Here is a 20,156-nt window from a genome sequence, read left to right as displayed (position 1 = left end):
TCTGGTATGCTGGGGGGTACTCCTTGGGAGAGTTAACCGATAGTATGGGTTTCCGAGAAACCCACACTACACAGCATCCTTTCTTGCCTTCCTCCCACCCACCGACTCTCATTTCGTTGGTATTCTACCGCAGAAGTTAGGTTTTGGGTGGACAGCCTCTGCTACATGTCTCTCATAGCAAAAAGCGCAAAATGACCCTAACATTCTCCCCTCTATATGGCAGTCTTCAACATCCCACTGCCGATCAATATACTCTCTGCATTCATCTTTCTTCCTTCCTCCTCCTCATGATTTATCCCAACCATCCACCCTTCTCCCCTCCCACCATACCCAGCACCACCTCATTTGTTTTCCTTTGAGTCCTTTTCACCCTCTCCTTTCCTTCTCCTCACCCACATTTCAAAGGCCTCCAACCCCTGACTATCATCCTGCTTCAGTGACCATATTTCTGTGCCGTACATGACTATGCTCCATATCAATGTTTTAACAAGTATTTTCTTAACATCCTCACCCAACAATGTCCCTGTCATCAATTCTCTCCTCCTTGTGAAAGATTCTTTGCCAAATGCAATTCTAGGTCGTATGCACTTTGACCATCTCAGTCCAAAACACCTCCGATATAAGTAAGCTGTTACACCTGCTCTAGTTTATGAACTCTTATATTAATTAAACAATTTAAATGTGTAAAAATCATTTGCCTTGACCAGGATCGAATCCCTCGAAGTCCGGTGAAGTGTTTTAGTTCAGCTACCGATGCATCCTCCTACACTCGGTCTAGGCGAATGATTTTTTCAATCTGGAATTGTTGCCTTTTTATGCACATTTAGTGGATGAAGCCGTTAAAAGTTACTGTCGCGACATCTCCTGCAGGTCTTGGTATTTCTCCTATTTCAATATTTAACTTATCTTTCCACTTTTTTGTAAACCGCCCAGCTTTACTTTTGTTTACATTACTTCCATTCAATACTTATCGCTATAATTTTCCAATATGTTGTATTCATAATTGTTTGCAACCACCGACTGGCTCACTTAAGCTTGGTCATCATCAGAGGTGTCTTATTTTATGAATTAACCACCAGCTTTCATTCCTATCTTCAGTTCTACTCATGCTTTTTAAGCCATTGCTGCCACATATTCCTTGAAGTGCTAACGTGATAAATGGGCACCCCTACCTTATGCCTCTTCCTAACCCCGCCAAACCTGGCTTTCCATCCCCCTCTCGCACCTGTGTAGTCTTGAGACATAAATATTGTGGATTTGCCTCCTATCCCTCCAATCTACTCCTATTTTCTGCAATTTACTCATTAGATTTTCGAAATTCACTCTATCAAAGTTCTTCTGAGAGACTTGCATGGTTTGAATACCAAGTATCAGGAAACTTTTCTGAGAAATAGATGTATTTCAGATATTGCTTCAATGCCTCAAAATTCTTACATCCCCTGAGCATCAACACACTTATGCCAGTGGCTTTTCCACAACTCGAAGCCTCCCTGGTAGGCGGATTCCAGAAGGTCTGTAAGGGTACGTGTGCAAGCATCTTTTATGGCTTGACTTAGGGTCCCAGGGTGGGGTCCTTTGAGGGAGGATTTCACTTGTATAGGAATAGGAAAAAGAGTCTGGTGGTGCCAAGTCGGGACCGTGAGGGGGTTGGGGAATCGTCACTATGCCATTGAAGGTCTTTGCAAACAGACCCACTTGACTGGACTCTTGGTCGTCCTTGATTAAGACCTTTGGGACGAGTTTAGCGCATTTTTTTTCATCTCCAAATTTTCAATGATGATGGTGTGCATTGTCGTCAATCAACGCCAGTACGATCTGCAATCATTCGAACCCTCAACCAGCATTCTGAAATCAGCACTTCATGCGCACGTCAGGGAAAAATTGTTGCCAATATATTTAATACAAACCTTGAATGTGTATATCCAGATTGTATTCTAGTGGCATATCCACAAATTGTAATCTTAAAGCATATGTCTTATGTATTTCTGCGTGTGAAAAATTACTAACTCATTGAATATGGACATCATACAATTGCACGAATTGGTTGCCTTTCGAAGGAAATCCATTTTCCTTAGAGAGACTGTCAGCTGTTGACAACTCGTTTTGATTGTGCTCGCTAATTTGCCCTCGAAATCTTGCACTTGCAAGTACATGGGAATTTCTGATCATGTTATAGTCATATGATATTGGGCATCTACCAACTGTTTACTGATCAAGGCAGTGTATTTACTTGATTATAGCCATTGTGTATTCGTGGATACGTTTGGCAAACAGTGGTGTATGTGCCCGAAGTCACAATGAGATTTCTTTGCTCTTCCTTGTCATTTCCAGCACCTGCAGCCAAAATTCATGACCACATCGCCAATATTTGTCCAAAAATTATTTTGTTTGTGGTTGTGGATTGCCTTGGGAAACTGAAACTATTTCCTGGGAAATTGAAGGATTTTTTTGACAAATAATAGATGTTGGGTGTTGTGTAGGGTACTCTTCTAATCTGTTGTTTGTAATGCTGATCCGCTTACTTCCAGGGTCCATCATGTTCCATGTTCGGCGACGGCCAGCCGACTACCACCCCCGTAAGCGGAAGAAGAAGCCCCAGCAAGGGGGAGGCCCCAAAGGGGGTGGCAAGAACAGTGGGGGTGGGCAACAGGATTTGAGCCACCCCGGGGGAGACCTCCATGAGTACCGCCGCTATGATGACTCATATGACCGCCTCCCCTTTCTCCTTGAGCTCCACCCAGGTGAGAGATGAGTGCCAAATCCCAAAATGGTGCAAAATGTGAGCAGTGAGGTGAATGGAAAGGTGGTTAGGCATGTGATGGACTCCTTCAATAGCCAGCTAGCTATTTGGTCCAACCAATATATTTCCGCTGTGTTTATACATAATTTGAAAAGACACGTTAAGTTGTTGGAAATCCCTTTTTAACTGCAATGCATCTTAAATATCAGCTTGAAAGTGCTCAATGGATTTATTTCCCACATGATAGGAACATGATGATGAACTACTCTTACTTGCTGCTAAAAAGCTATGGTAGAATGGTTTAAAGAATAATAATTTTGAAAATCTTGTCTGTGGAATATAAAACCCTGAGATTTTGTTGCCGAGTTTGTGGTTTCAGTAGCATAATATCTAAATTTTTATTTCTTACTCAAAAAATAAACTCGCAAGTCTTTAACATAGAGAAATTCAGTAGCTCTGCTGTCAGATATGAGGTCTGTTCAAAAACTTCCCCTAACTTATTTATCACAAAGAAAAATACTTCTGAGAAATTATTGGTCTGGGTCCCCCTCTTCAAAGTAGTATCCTCTCCTACTTATAAACTTATCCCAAAGGTGTTTCTACTTTTTGAAACAGTCCTGGAATGCTTCTCTTCTGGAATGCTCATAAGATCCTCCATTGAATTTTTCTCTATCTCTGGAATGGTGGCAAATCTTTTTACTTTGTGTGGGGTTTTAAGTTTGGGGAACATGAAAAAGTCACCTGGGGCCAGCTGTGGGGAGTAGGGTAGGTGGGGAGGCAAAGAAGTCTTCTATTTGGCTCAAAACTTGAGAGCTCTGAGAGACAAATGAGCCGGCTCTTTGTTGTGGTGAGAAAACAGCTCACAGTACATTTCATAGAATCCTCACCAGAAGCCTTTGTAATCAACACAAAAGTTTCTGCGTAGGATTTGCAGAGTTTCATGCAGAATTTCACAGAACAATGCTGCTCCTTCAAGGAGCTCACTTCAGGGAATTCAATTTTTTGATTCACTTGACAAACACCCCTTCACATAAACAGCCATAACTAATCAACACAACAAGGTATTGGCAAGGTGTTTATTCAGGAAGTGTCCATGGATACGATGCCTTCCAAGCTGATTAAAAGATAATTCACTGGAGACATTATTGTTTCACATTTCCCCCTTCTTTTAGATTCCAGCTCCACTTCATTCCCTAGTTGCCTTGATCTCCTCCCTTGTATTCACTCTGCTCAAATACAGCATGATTCCTCATAAAGTTTTCTGGAACAAAGCAATAACAAATTTGGTGACTGCTTGCGTCTCATTACCTTGTATATTTAACGTGTATATTGAGAATGCAATGAACGAGCAAGGGCGACAATCGTGGGCGATGTAGCTCTATACACTTGCTGTGCGCTGTAGTACTATTCATTCAGCTATTGTCTGTGCAGTGAGAGTTGTGTTTGCCTTTGCCTCAGATGGCTCAGACATGGTGAATGGTATCCCGAAGAAGCACCGCCTGCAGTTGAACGTGACAGAAGTGGGCAGTGAGGAGCGGTGTTCGGGAGGTGTGCCTGGGCTGGGCGGTGGCAGTCAGTCCTTGCAGCTCTTTGGCCCCAACGTGCAGCCACGCCACTGCGTGGTGGCCCACACCGAAGGCATTGTCACGGTTACCCCCTGCAGCCGTGATGCCGAGACGTATGTCAATGGACAAAGGATCTATGAGACCACAATCTTGCAGGTGAGTGCACGGAGAAGAATGGTATACTAATGACTGACTTTCGTACAAATTAGAGGATTATTCTTTGCGATTTGCGATCACGGGGTATGAAACTGATCCAACTGAATGTGTGGGTATCAGTTTCCTTTCCATTTGAAACTATGCACAGCTTTCATTTCTTGCTTTGGCTAGTCTGTCAATGCCGCCAAAAATGACAATGCTATCAAGGTTTTTGGTTTTACTTTTATCTGTGCTAGTAAAATTCTATCACTGAGCAGCTTTATGTTTATTACCCAATGTTCTTCCTGGATAGTCTTTATAAATGCTGGCACCCATTGCTGGCTCTCTTCCCATCCACCTAAAAGATATTTTTCTACACTGGGTATTGTTCCCTGCTAGCTTCACATCAAATTATTTTTTCTTTAAATGGTATGCTTAACTTCATAGATGAGCTTATGTCTCATGGGATCTTTAAAATGTGCTGGTGGTGAAAGTGAGTCAGCATTGAAGGAATAAATCATCGCACGGCATAATATATGCACGTGTGTGCAAGCATAACTAGGAAGCCTCTAGCCATGTGCATGCTTCCCAGGGGAAGTTCAACCTTTTATTCTTTTTGTCCCTCTCTCTCCACCTCGTGCCTGATGTTTTCTGGTTACCCATTAGTCGACATTGTGCTGCAATCCATTTTGTACATGTCAGTTCGGCTGTGCAAGGATGGCACGTTTTCATGACCTCTGAGAAGTCTGCCACCAGCCACTTCTCTCATAACGTCTACACCAGTGGACTCTGTCTTGTATTTGCTGGAATTCATTGTTATATGTTTTTGCCATGGTAATTTCACTAGGCAATCGACTTAGGTGGTTTCCCATTACCTTCCTCAATAGTGTTTTTATTGTGACACCATTATTTGAATGGCCTACCCACTTGTGGTCAGATGACTTTGCTGTTGCTTCACAGACATACATTATCTGTGCAGATGACTTTCCGTCTAACTGCTGCCTTTCAACCCGTCTGGCACGGGTGTCCCCGCCAGGGGCTCCCACCGGCACAGCTCCAGGGCTTATTATGAGTGCACAAACTAACCAAGACTTAGAGGTTGTAGTCCATGGGGAGAGAGTGAAAATATGACAACATATAAAAATTGACGACTGAAATTCCTAAGCAGTGCCTAGGCAGGTTACTACACTGTAAATTCATGTATTTTTCAAGAGCTAAAGTGACTAATACGAAAATTAAATATTATTAGAGGGTCCGTGGGCCTTGTTTGCTGAATGAAATGAAAAAAAAAATGAAAGTGCTGTTAGGTATTAAAGTAATTGGGAAATTTTAGTATATTTGTGATATTTACTATTTCTTATAATCTGAATTTAACTTTTTTTCTTTGCTGTAATATAATGTTTGTATTCTCTACTCAGTAGAAGACAATCAATAACTTAAGGATTTCCTTTCCCATCAGAATTCATGGTATTGACGCCACATACAAGTTATTATCTTGCATGCTCTGGGAATATTTCTGCAAAATAATTTTTTTTATGCTAGATACCTCCCACCTAAATATAGTGTTTACTTTTTTGATAATATTTCTTTCATGCAATTCTATTTCCCTCCTCCTCTTCTTCTTATTGCTCTTGTACACGTGTGCAGTTAGGTTTTGTAATCAATTAGGATACTCATGTTCAATTTTAGAATTATTTTTTCCTAAGAGATATTGAGAATGTGTTGTTTCCCTTCTTTTAGAATGGTGCTGTTGTTAAGTTTGGGAGAATCCACAATTTTCGTTTCTTGGACCCATCCTTTGAGGATCGGACGTCTCGACAGAGGCACGATTCTTCCCGACAAGGTCATGACTACTCTGACAGGTGGGTTCACTGCCCTCGGGCATTTGAAAGATATTCTAAGGAATTTATGCCATTAATTGGTGTGCCTATTGACACTTTTGTTTCTAAAAGGTCAACTCTCTAACCTGCATCAAGTCTTCAAAATTGAGCTTTCAAATCAAGGTTAATATGATGGGAAGTTTACCATGTGTTGGGTTGAAACAGGAAAGGCTCTTTATTCACACAAACATGAAATACTCCAATATTTATTTTCCTTAATATTTTAATGCATAACCTTTGGTTGAGGGATTCAGAATAAAGCATAAATATTCTAATCTTTTAATTCAGGTTGCTTTATTGATTTGCATTTTAAATTAAATTAAGGAAATTCATTAGCATGATTAATGAAAGACTTTTTGCCTCAGAAAAAATGCAAGTTTTGATTCCCGCTCAAATGAGTAATTTTCCTTAAATGATTTTAAGTTAGTAATGGTAAAACTCTGGTTAATATTAGTGACTTATAGGGTGATATTTCTGAACATCTATATGTTATTTAGTTCATAAAATTACATAATTTTGAAACATGAATGAATCTGCTTCGAGCAACGTATTGAATTTTACTTTTAATGCAACAATAATCCTTGAAATGAGTAGTATTTTTAAGATGACAAATGGTTGAGAGTTGATTTTTTTGGCTGCTTTAAATTTTTTGCCATGTTTACACCCAATTTAGAACAATAGCTGCATCCATAATCTGATGCTACGTTCACATTTCTGAACAGACTCATAATTGCTGGATGTATTGCTTTCATAGTGGTAGTAGTGGTGGATGCAGATTATTCATTGCACCTGAGTAGGTGTACGCTATGTAAATCATTGTGGTCACCCCAAAATTGCATGCTTTGTTTTTAATTTTTTAAGGTCATTTTCTCATTAAATGTAATTCTTATGAATTTTTAATCAAGAGTTAAGGCTTATCAAGGGTATATAGTTGCTTACTTTAATCCATGATGTTCACCTCAACAAGTCCTTTGGTTAACATGTTGGCTATAAAGTGATGCCCTTGAAAATGATTTTACTCTCTCCGAACAATCAATGATATATGCATGTAAACATCATGAGGTCGAGTCGAGTGGAAGACTATTGTAACTCGTCTAAGTTATGCCCAAAATGAATTCAATGTCTAATATATTTTTGGATTTTTTATGATTAATATCGTTGGAAAATTAAATAGATTAAGGAATATGTAGTTATTTTGTTGATGTTGGCAAAATGACAAGATATGCAGGCACTATTGAGTAATTGCATGAGTTATTTAATAATTCCCCAGGAATGTATGGAAAAACAAACTTATTTGGGTTGGATTTTTAAAATTTTTCATCACGAATTCCTTTTAGCTCGATGCACTTTACCATGCAATTCTCTTAACTTTTTAAATCGGCCTAAAAAAGTTGAAATTTGGAAGATTCTCGAAATAGGCGTTTGTGTTAGCGATGACTTCCTTGTTCAATGTCAATCGTTTTCCATCTTAAGCCATTTTTTCAAGTTTGGAAATTAAAAAAATCTCTTGGGGGCCAAATTTGGTGAATGCAGTGGATTTTTTAATGAATCAAACTTTAATTTCATAATTTTCATCATGGATCCATGTGTAAAGGGAAGAGAATTATTTTCTTTGCCAAATGATGATGTTTTCTCTTGATCTCTTTGCTCATCCGCTTACAATGCACTATACAGACTCTTCTATTATCATTTGTCCTTTGTGCAAGTAATCAATGTATATGATTCCGGATGCATCCCATAGAACTATCGAGGCCATCACTTGCTGTAGCTTGCCAATGTTGCCATCTCTGCCTTCTTTAGAGCTGGGTCACCTTTAGAAATCAACTGTTCCCCTGTCTGTCTCTGGAGTGTATTAGTGTAGTATCCATGTTTCATCCACTGTTATGTTTCAATGCAGAAACTTGTCAGGATTGTGATAGAAAAGCATCAAACCTGCCTCCAAATCAACCACACGATTGCGTTTATTTTCCATTGAGGGCATATGTGGCACCCATCTTGCTGAGATTTTTTTCACACCTAATGCATTGGGCAAAATCAAAAACAGTATGCCTTGAGATTCGCCTGTGGCCATGACTAGGGCATGAACTTTGGTTCGTTGATCACTCAAAACCATATTTTTGTCGAAACACTTTTATTGAAAGTCCCGAATGATGTTCACTATTTGTGGATGCACGGCCACATTAAAACCCATTTACCCAATTTCAAATAGTCACAAACACTCATTTCGGCTTTGATCTCTCTCGGAGTGAAGCCTTTAAGTGTTTACAATTTCCAGTATAAAACAAAAAATGAAAACGGGAGGGATATATGGAACGGTTAACATTTTTTATTATTGTTCCAGGGCCTCAATTTTTTCTATTGCAATGGCTTTAAGTGCATCAATGCATATTATTTTCAATTTCATTATAACAGTGGAATGCCTGTGCTTTTCGAAAAATCACCTGAACCATGTCGAATTTTTTTATATAATTGTGTGGGTATTAATACCATTTGAAAAATATATGAAAAATTTCTGGGTTCCTATAATATGTAAACTTTCAATTCTTACCTTATAATTAATAAGCTATGCAGTAACTGTTATATTTTTACCTGGGAAGTCCAGTAAACTTGACAATCTGGGCATTTCTCAGGGTGTGTATATAGAATGGGAGTGCACAACATTTTTTAGTTGGGCAAATTTGGTAGGTGATGGTAGAGGACATCCAGTACTAAGTATACCCACAAATACAATGTACAAAGTCCGTACAATCAGTATCGGGGCTGGTTCCAAAAATCAAAATTTATTGCAGTTATCATTACAATTAGTTAATAATCTTCAAAATACATTCCTCCTGCATTGATACACTTAGTTCCGCATGTCTGCCACTCGTCAAAAGCCCACTGGAAGTTGGTTTCCGGAATACTGTTGAGAGCCTTTGTTGTCGCCGCTTGAACCACTTCGATGAAGTCTAACTGATATCCTTTGAGCTCCTTTTGAGCTATCCTTTGAGGTAATAATTTTGGTCAGAACATCTTCATCCTCCTGGATGCAGTCCAAAATTTCTTGTGAAATTTCCACCTGCGACAGTTTTTGTTCCTCACTCAAGACTTTTGGCACCAGCTTGGCGCACACCTTCCTCATTGTAAGATCCTCTGTTGCAGTGGTGTGGATGGTTCCGACAGAAAGGCCGGTCTCCTCACCGATAAGGGCGATGGTTGAACGCCTGTCAGAGTCCAAAACGTTTTTCACTTTGGCCACCTGAGCATTGGTTCGAGTGGTTGTTGGGCGTCCGACGCGGTGCTCGTCTTCAACGAGCTCCTGGCCTTCCTTTAACATTTTTTGCCGCTCAAAAACTCTAGTGCAGCTTAAGGCATTATCCCCATAAGCCTGTTTAATGGGTTCAAGGGTCTCCGATGCAGATTTCTCGAGTTAAATGAAATAACTCCACAGTGTAGCATTGTTCGACATCGCGCTCAATGCTGGTGCAACGACACCACAAACAATCACACATCACAAAAATCCACCTCCTGTCTTAACGTATACCCGTAGGTGACTGAACTAAAGTGCGCCTGAGTGGTGGGGGACAACTCCACCGAGCTGACCTTTTGACCCCCATCCACCGCTCCGTTGAGGCTACAGAGAACCAGTCACGATACTTATTTTACAGACCCTGTATATGTATGTGTAGTATAGGTATCAATTATAAATGTGTGAATTTTCTGATTTTAAGGAAATAGAAATACCAGATTTTGCAGTGTAGAATTTTAAGTGATTTGAATTTATATGTTTTTGTGTACTCTCTTAATGTAAAATAATGTATTGATAATAACCTTATTTTTAATATTTAATCATACGGTCCCTTTTGAACCAATTGAACTTTGTTTCTATGTTAGTTTATGTTCCCAGCATCTTTTTGAATCTTCCTAATTGATTATGTATTAGGTCATTGAATATTTTAGCTGTGTGGGTCACGACTCTTGAGGAAAACTTGCTTAGAGGACTTGTGATGTAAGTTGTTAATTGGCTCTTTTCATCATCCTTTTTGTTATTTAGGAAATAATGATGTCATTCTCTGATGCTTTATTTATATCACCCTTGTCTCCTAAAAATGTGTTCCCCTTCCAACTGTTTGATATCATATAGATTTATGTTGTATATGATTGTTTTTTTATGTGTTTTGCATTGCACTCCCTTCCCCATCTGTTATCTTCTCTTGCTTTTTTGTGTTAAATGTGGTTGCACGTGGTGTGGGTGCTCTGATGTGAATGGCATCTGTGAAGGCAATTGAGCAAGGATGAGTCTGTTGTTCATGGAAGCGGAGTGTCTGGGAGTCAGGGCAATTTTGAAACAACCTTTGATGTTGATGGCCACGTGGAGACAGTATCTTCAGCTTCCTCATCTAAACTCCAGCAGCAACAAGATCCTGACTCCAGGTCCCAGAGATCAGTGGGCAGTCGAGATGGAAACAGGTATGCGTCAGATGAGGATAATAAGGACCTGCCTACAAAGGAGTCGTCATCTCGTCGTGACAATTTTGGGTTTCTTCCAATATTCTTTTTAAAAACAAGCTTATTCATTTTTGATAGAACTCACATTTAGAAAATTATGTGGGCGTAGAATTACTTATTTTCTTGATAGAAGAGGATTCCGTATTGGGGAAGGGCACTGCATAGAACAGGGCCATGATGGAGGATAAATGGCCAGGGCATTAATCATTACCGTAGTTGAAGGTTGGTGTTGATGGGTGAGGGTGGAGCTTGCCCAATACTAACTCCAACAGCATGGGAAATTCACTCATTCACAGGCAACGGGGGGACGGTTCATTCCTTATTCCCATATCTGCATACAGGGTGTGGCAGTTATCTCCAGTCAAATTTAAATTTAACTTTCCCGCCATATCATAGTTTCCCTGGACATCACGATTGGCGTTCTTGAAAGCTATAGGCATCTAGTAAACTGCCATGACCTCAAAATGGCCGAGGTGTTACGTACAAGTGTGGGTTGCAATCGAAGAGCCGCTATTATTGTAAGTGTTCACGCTGGGCGTGAAACAGTTCCATTCTTCTGGTAGCCCAGATCCACTGCTTACGATATTGTGGCTAAGTATAATGCTTCAGAGAAGTCTGGGGAAGGTTTTGCAATCTCATTCGAGCTCAGGAGCTGATTTCAGAGGAATTTTGCAAATTTTGAAGAATGTCGTGAAACTGTGGATGGTAACTTGGCCTTGGGGAGACAATATGTCTTTCAACAGGACGGTGTACCAGCGCATACGAGTCATTTAATCCAAAACTGGCTCCCAGATAACATTGACATGTTCTGCTCAAAGGAGTTCTGGCCCCCGAACAGCCCAGACTTGAACCCTCTCGACTATTGTGTTTGGAGAGTAGTCGAGAGAGTCATCAATGAGACAAGGCACCCTAATGTTGCATCTCTACGCACAGCTATCGTAGCAGCATTCACGAATATGGAGGGCACTGTTTTAAAAAGTGCGTGCGATCGATTCAGGACAAGATTGGAATGCGGTCATTGTAGTTGAAGGGGGTAATTACATTGAGTAATGTTACTCTTGACAGATACCACTACTTTCATGTGCAAGGATTTTCATTTCATTTGTATTTTTTTAAAATAAATTTGCTTTTAAACAAAAGTTTCATTTGTCCGGATTTAACTGCCATACCCTGTATGGTTTGCCATGATACCCGAAAGAATGTGCAGCAGGGGTTTAGCTCATGGTGCCCATTGGCATCGCCGTGTTCCTTACCCACTGGACACCATGTCCTGATTAATTATTAGTCACAAATATGAAAACCCATTTGATGTTTGAAATATTGAGTCATGGTTGTAGAATTCAAGAAAAATACACAATCAGTGTAATGAAACCATTTTTTTAGACTTTTATAGAAGTAAATGGGTATAAACTAGTTCATATTGCAAAATTCCTCTGTCCATAAATGCTGCTGCTGGTGCATGAACTTACGTGACATTTTTGTTGGTCTTTGTTGTTATGGGATTAGCAGCAATTGGATATCACTTAGGTGAAATATAAATAAAATAAATTTTATTGGTCCCAGGACTTTAAAGTAAAATATAGGACTAGTCAGAGAATAAACAATCAGCTGTTTCAGTGTTTCAAAGATGCCAGTATGTCATCTTCTCTGTAATTTGGCAATGAGGTCAGAGGAATGTCAGAGAAATATTTAGATTCTAATCTACAGGAGCCCTGCATGTACGCATGCATGCACGATAGGCTTCATGAGGAATCAAACGAACAGCCATATTTTGTGTTTTTAAATGTTAACAACCTGGGTTGATGATTTACAGACAAGTATACAATAGCAGCAATGGTAAAATGGAATTAACCATAATACTCATCCACCAGAATATATAAATACACAGATGGTCCTGGTAATATAGCACTCAACTGTGAAGGTGGAAATGTGGACCTCCCAAGTTGGATGCAAATCAATATAAACACCAAGAAATCTGTTGGAGTCAAACTGGGAAATGGTTTTCTCTTTAAAATTAATGGAAAATCTGTTAATTTTATTTCTAGTAGAGAATTGAGTCAGTTGTGATTTGTCTACAGGGTCGCACCCAAAAGTGGTAGGACTGATTTTCTCTGGCGCGAACAGAGTGGTGGAGGGGGCTCTTAGCAACAGACCGACACCAACCTCAGTCGCTTGCGGGCTGTCGTTGAGTGAGGACACTGTTTTTAGTGAAGCAGTTTTTTGTCCGCGTCGAAAAACAAAATGAATCTGAATTTAGAGCAACGTTATTCCGTGAAGTTTTGTGCGAAACTCAGGAAGACGGCAACTGAGACCCTCGATATGATCAAGCAGGCTTATGGGGACACTGCCTTAAGCCGTTCCACAGTATTTGAGTGGCACAAGTTGTTTAAAGAGGGTAGGGAGCTCGTTGAAGATGACCATCGCTCCGGACGGCCATCGACGGCAAGAACCGACACGAATGTGGACAGAGTGAGGACACTGCTGAACACAGACCGATGCTTAACCAGTGAAGAAATTGCAGACCAGTTGGGTCTGTCTGCATCCAACGTCCAACGCATTATTTCACAGGATTTGGCCATGCGCAAGGTGTGCGCCAAGATGGTGCCAAAAATTCTGCCATGGCGCGCTCGTCGTCAGACAGCTCCTGGCCAAATACGGCGTTGCCACGTTGCCGCACCCGCCCTATTCTCCCGATCTGGCACCAACGGACTTCTTCTTCTTCCCCCTGATGAAAAGACAGCTCAAGGGACGACGTTTTGACTCGATAAAGGCCGTTCAAGAGGCGTCGACGAGGGTCATCAATGGCATCCCCAAAGAAAATTTCCAGCGGGCGTACGGGGAATGGGAGCAACGTTATACTAAGTGTGTAGCAGCTCAAGGAGCATACTTTGAAGATTATTAAGTCCATGTAAGTATATCGTCAATAAAGTTCTTGTAAAAAAATCAGTCCTACCGCTTTTGGGTGCGACCCTGTATATTCAAGTTCAAACAATTGTTGTCACATAATTTAGATAACTGCTGAATAACAGATTTGGCCAGATGAACTAGTCATCATGGTGAGGAGATGTGAGGATGAAGTTAATGTCACTGGCATACAAGCTAATAGGTTAAAACAGGATGCAGCCCCATTGAGTTGGAGACCACTTTAGGAAGATAATTTATGTACATAAGAAACAGTACAGTGGAGCATTAAAGAAAAACAATTTTAGTTGAGTAATCAGTCATTCTAATCTCAGTGACACAAAATTCAAATACTTTAACCCAATTGAGGACTTTGCTGCTAAAGTTGATTGTATTCTCCAGACGCAAGTCTCTCTAACTGCCAGGGAAAACTTTTCTGCCAATTCATCATAACTACCTCATTATGTGCCTTGGGCACCTGGTTCCATCGTGTGCAGATGATTTTGCTAAGTTAGAAAGAGTTTGTATATTTAATATTCTGTAAATATCGCAACAAATAAATTGATTGAGAATGAATTTTCAACAGTCTGGAAGGACATTTGCATTACTAGGGATCTGAATTTCTGTAAAAATTCCACTGTTATTCCATTATTTTTTATAGTGAAAAATATGTATTTGATTTAAGCAAATGCAAATTAATCATTGCACAGCATTTGAATGCAATATTGGCATTGGCTGTGCTGCTAAAACATAGCAGTGGTGACTATGAGATGCAATGGGAGGGAAGGCAAATTCATGGATCAAAAGCTATGTTAGTGAAAGTGCCCACCTCTGTAATTATATATGTTTATAGAATTAATTCACTCAAAGTATCACCATTTTCCATCATTATTTTACTATTGAAGTAAAGCAGAACACTTAGTCAATTCTTTCTTTGTTCATAAATAATAAATACATTTGCATTATTTATGTAGTTCTGACATTGAAGTTAAAACTGTGCAAATGACAGTGATGTACCCCGAAGAGGCTTTTACTTCAATAGAATTTTATTTTTTAACCCTCTTAGTGCGGCGGGCCGATATATCGGCTTTCGTATCCCTGGCGAAAAGTGCGGCAGGCCAATATATCGGCTCTTGCGTAGGCTATTGTTTAAATCGCTGTAACTTATGGTTTTTTCTTTAATAATTTAAGGTTTTTCTGCTATTGATAGGTTGAATTCCATAGAATTACGTAACTAATTTTTAAATTTTTTATTAGCAATTTTAAATGCTTTTCAAAAAGTATAATTCTTACTATAATTTTTCGTTCAGTTTTGTGCATGTCGGGAAGCTCAGCCTAATTGTTTGCTCGTTTTTTTTTCTGAGTGGTCTTTCCACTATGAAAAGCCACTGAAAGGCGACTAATCTGTTTTCATCTGTAATCTCTTGAATGTGTTGTGGTGTCGTGGTGTTGATATACTACCTTGAACAAAAAGTTCCCGGAATAACCACCGTATGGCGCTCCCATCGTTCCGATTTGAGTTCTGTTTTTTTTGTTAAATTGGTACATCTGTTGTTGATATTCCCTTTAAATCTTAGTGTCATAACTTGACATTTGCAAAAGTTACGTAGCCAAGAGTACATCTATCTCTGTGTGTGTTGGCGATTTTTTACAATTGCAGAAATGGATTTAAATTTGCAACAACGAACTTGTATTAAACTTTGCGTAAAAAACGGATTTAGTGGCGCACGGACGTTGGAAATGTTGGAAAAGTGTTTCGGCAACGATTCTCTAAAAAAACGGTCGTTTACCAGTGGCACGAGCGGTTCAGAAGTGGTCGTGAGTCAATCGAAGATGATGAACGCAGTGGCAGACCATCGACATCGAAAGTCGGTGAAAAAATTGATAAAGTAAAAGAAATGTTGGTCAATAACCGCAAATTAACCATCAGAGAAATAGCGGAGGACTTGAACATTGCCTATGGATCCGCCCAAGACATTGTGGTTAATGATTTGGGTTTCCGTCGTGTAGCAGCAAAGTTGGTTCCAAAAGACCTCAATTTCATGCAAAAAAGAGACCGTGTTGACGTCGCAAAAGACATGATTTGCGAGGCTGAATCCGATCCCACATTCATCAAAAGGATCATTACTGGAGACGAGACGTGGGTTTATGAGTACGACACGCAATCCAGACATCAGGCAAGTGAATGGCGTTCACCAAATGAGCCGAGACCAAAAAAACCACGTCGTTTTCAGTCAAAAAAGAAGGCAATGCTGACGGTTTTCATGGATTACAACGGTGTAGTGCATCATGAATTTTTGCCAGAAGGCCAGACAGTAAACAAAGAGTATTATTTGGGCGTTATGAGACGTTTGCGTGAAGCAATTCGCCGAAAGAGACCAGAAATGTGGGCAGAAAACTCGTGGATTTTGCACCATGATAACGCACCGTCGCACAGTGCTATCATTATTCGTAATTTTTTGACGAAAAATGCAACAAATACCATCCAACAGCCACCGAATTCACCTGATTTGGCTCCCTGTGACTTCTTTCTGTTCAATCGAGTTAAAAAACCATTACGGGGAACGCGTTTTAGCAGCCGAGAGGAAGTAATGGAAAAATCGCAGGAAGCACTGATGGACATACCGAAAACCAACCGTAACTTTTGCAAATGTCAAGTTATGACACTAAGATTTAAAGGGAATATCAACAACAGATGTACCAATTTAACAAAAAAAACAGAACTCAAATCGGAACGATGGGAGCGCCACACGGTGGTTATTCCGGGAACTTTTTGATCAAGGTAGTATAGCTGCTTATTCAGACTTTGTTGAGATGATGGAAATGAGAACACTGCTTTGTAATCATTTTGGTTTCTCTTGCCGTCCATCTTATCTAATCAATTGCGCCCTGTGTAATGGATTACATTGTCAGCAGTTCTCTGTGAGTTAGAACTTCGTTTTTTTCTGCCTTTAGATTGTAAGCACATTGCCGCAGTCTCAAGGAAAGGGGAAAAGTCCCAATTTGACTCAGTGAGATCAGCCTTTTCAACTAAATCGAACTATGCAGAGGCTGACAAAAAATTTTCAATTCACTGGTTTTTCTTTATTTATTTATAATATTTTCTGCATGTATTTTTGATTCTTTATTATATTCAAATATCGTAGTTTAATTGAAAAATGTTTTAAAAAAAATATTAGTTTTGTGTTCAAAAATCGAAATATAATTTCTAAAAAAATATTCTTTAAATTGATCATACTGTAGTAATTACATTTATATTTCAGATGATGTAAATGTATTACATCATTATTAACTACAATATTATATTTTAAAATAAAAAAACTGCATATGGATATCTAAACAAATAACTTCATAATGTTTTTTTTTCTAAGGTGATACATTTTCTTAAATTACCCTTCGCACTTCTCACTAGTACCCCTGAAATCCCCGCCTCACTAAGAGGGTTAAACTTGAGTGTGTATTCTGATTTTGGCTCTGGAATAAATGATATTTTGAAAATACAACGAAGTTTGAAAAGAAGGAGGTGATGATGATGAATCTCTTCAACTTTATTTCAATTTCCTATTGTGGCACAGTGAAAATCTGTTCGACAATAGTGCTTCAGTGAAACGTTTGAAAGTCTTTTATTGGACCATCATTTGATGAATGCATATAATAATGTTACATTCATGCATGGCATTGTGGGGTTTAAGTCACAGTATGTGTTGGGAAAAGATTTGTGTGCCTAAATTTTACTGTGAACCAGGGAAATTTATAAATATAATAATTTTATTATAAAAATGATTCATTTGGCTCATAGTGCTTTTGCGTAAGTGTATTGATTAATGAAAGACCCAATGTCATTAGCAGCAATGTCCTAGACTATCGTGTCGTTATGTTGGTGGCTTATTTTTATTACAAATCTAAACGTAAGCAAAAAGTAATTTTTGCCTGTAAAAGGTAGGTAGCGGAAATACATAACTAATAAATGAATTCCAAAGCATAGACAGCAAAAAGCAAATCTGTATTCGCACTGCATAAAGGGAGCCTTTATTGTCCATTCTCTTGCAAACTCGCCTCTGCCCAGCTAGTTAGTTAAATCTAGCTAACCCACCTTAACTCACGCTATGCTTTCACTTTATAAGTAAAATACCTTCACAAAACTGGGATAATGCAAATTTATTGATTCTTACTTCACTCTTATGTCTAAATGGAGTGTTTGGCTGAGAGTGGTCAGCACGAGTTCTCACAGGAAAGGATTTAGCCATGCAATGTTTACTTGAGGAAAAATAGCCGACTTAGAACAATGAGGCCTTAATCCCCTTCCAATTACTCCCCTTGGGATCTCAAGTACTTATTCTACTTTTCAAAACATAGAGGTAGGTCCTTTGTATCGGAATGGTCATCAGCTGCCTGCATCCTTTATCTCGTAAGTCTCTCAGGAATTTTGTGCTACAGTTTCAAGGGACTTGCTCCAAGCTGAAACTGATGACCAAGGCTTTCTAAAAAAGGTCTCATAACTGGAGATGAGTCTTGGATCCCTGAAACAAATGCCCAGTCATTCCAACAGTCCCTTGACAAGATAATGGAGAATGCAACCAGTCCCAAGGGGAGTACTTCGAGTGAGACCAAAGCCTCATTATTCTAGCTAGGCTTCTTTTCTTAAAATATTCAGTGACTGTATCCTTTCAGAATAGACCTTGTGTATCATATGAATACTATTTTTATTGCATGAAAATGTTATGAATGACACAATCCATTCAACAGAATACAGTTGGCAATTAAGATCGGAGTAATATTTGTACATAGCTTCAAAATTATTTGTAAAAAATGAAAGGGAAAATTATTTTAATGACAGATGTTAAATTTATTGTAAAATTTCATAGATATTTGAAACTGAAATGCTATGTATTAATGATAATCAATGAGGCAAGTAAATCCATTATCCATGTGACAATATTTAATATGGCCCTTTCCAGATTTTTAAATAATATCTTAACAACCAAGAACCAATAAGGTTAACTTGACACAGTTACTTGCTATGATTTATTTAAATACAACAGCTTTAGCAATTCATGGTCAATATTCAGATGTGTTTTGACTTTATTCATAATTCAATTAAGGAATTTGCTTTTGTCTCTGTCAAAATGCAGCCTTATGCAATATTTACCTTTAACTATATCTAAGTCTAGGGAGGAATTTGGGTTGTGCCTATGAAAGCACCTTTGCCCAAAATCAAAGAATATCAAATTATGAAGTCAAATAGTTTATTTTGAAAGTATGCACAAAGCTATCCATTTGCTAAAAATAGAAGACATTCATGTTGGAGCTCAAGTCACATCAAACAATGTTTATGGTGAAGGTTATCTCCTTGGTCTACATTGGTTGCAATGTCACAGTCAATTTTGTTTGATTTCATTTGGCATTAATGGTGACTTTAAGACAACAGTCACGGGCTACCATTTAGCTGTAATGACTGAATGCCTTTGGAAAAGTTATTCATGGTCTGAACCTGTTGTTTATTCTTAAGCATTATTTTAAAGCATATGCAAAATTCAAATATAATTCAATCAAAGCTCTTGAACTCAAATTCTATGTATTTGAATGAAATGCCTATTTGTTGGCCGTTCTGTTGAAACCGGTAGGGAATGGGCCCAAGGAGAAAGTATGAGGACATTGTATCTTAAATAGAGACTTAAGTAAACTGTCGTGCTAAATAAGTGTTATCCATGGAGAAGTTGTGCCCTGAGAAGAAGAATGGAGGAGACTTTTATATTTACATTTAATATTTTGTACAAAGATACACATGTCGGCAATGAAACTAACATATCTCTTGAGCATTTGAGTTGGGGTGAAGTAACCCTAAGGTCATTCTACAAAATATTTGTATGAAAGTGCTGAAGAGGTGCATGAAAGAGTCCTTGCAGGCACATCGTACAATTCTATTATCTAAGTGCAAAGGTCTTCTTGAATGCATTATCTCAGTCTGTGATGCATTGTGTTCATCTCATGTCTAGGCCATCATCCAACTACGAGCGGTACCCTGTGTTGCCATCACAATCAAAACCTCCATCAGGCGCCAGTGACCCCATCCTCCCGGCAGCTCTAGAGTTCCGTGAGGAGGCCACAGATGCCCTCCTTGATGCCCTGGTGACGTCGCTTGACCCCCAGGCAGCCCCCCACCACTTCCGATTGGCCCCCACCTATGCCCTCTACCTGGCAGCACGCTTCCGTGCATCGACACATTATCGCCCTGAGCTGGCACCCACGGAGAGGGCACATCGCCTCACGGCACTCCTAGCACGCGTTGCAGCCACCATTCGGACAGTGGTCCAGGTGAGACAGCGACTCCCTGTCACTATCACAGGGTGTGTTCGCTCAAGTGTCATGATCATCTTTTTTAAAGTTACCGCAGCAGCAGGGTATATTTACCAAGCTGCAGCAACTCATGATGCTTAGACTACCACT

General features: G+C 39.3%; 1 protein-coding gene across 1 annotated transcript in view; it reads left to right on the top strand.

Annotated features, from left to right (window-relative positions):
• Window positions 1–20,156, top strand: part of LOC139691221 (afadin-like) — a gene marked incomplete at its 3' end in the record, with an annotated part of 215,571 nt that overhangs the window by 121,723 nt on the left and 73,692 nt on the right. The window contains exons 7-11 of the mRNA XM_071588967.1: window positions 2,529–2,741; window positions 4,199–4,461; window positions 6,181–6,302; window positions 10,581–10,769; window positions 19,706–20,024. Of these exons, the coding sequence (XP_071445068.1) occupies window positions 2,529–2,741; window positions 4,199–4,461; window positions 6,181–6,302; window positions 10,581–10,769; window positions 19,706–20,024 (1,106 nt within the window). The remainder of the gene's footprint in view (window positions 1–2,528; window positions 2,742–4,198; window positions 4,462–6,180; window positions 6,303–10,580; window positions 10,770–19,705; window positions 20,025–20,156) is intronic.

The sequence above is a fragment of the Hetaerina americana genome, unplaced genomic scaffold (assembly GCF_022747635.1).
Source record: "Hetaerina americana unplaced genomic scaffold, ioHetAmer1.1.p SCAF_306, whole genome shotgun sequence".
In the NCBI taxonomy this organism is placed as follows: Eukaryota; Metazoa; Arthropoda; class Insecta; order Odonata; family Calopterygidae; genus Hetaerina; species Hetaerina americana.
The sequence above is the reverse complement of the archived record's forward strand: the minus strand, read 5'-3'. Positions and strand labels throughout refer to the sequence as shown.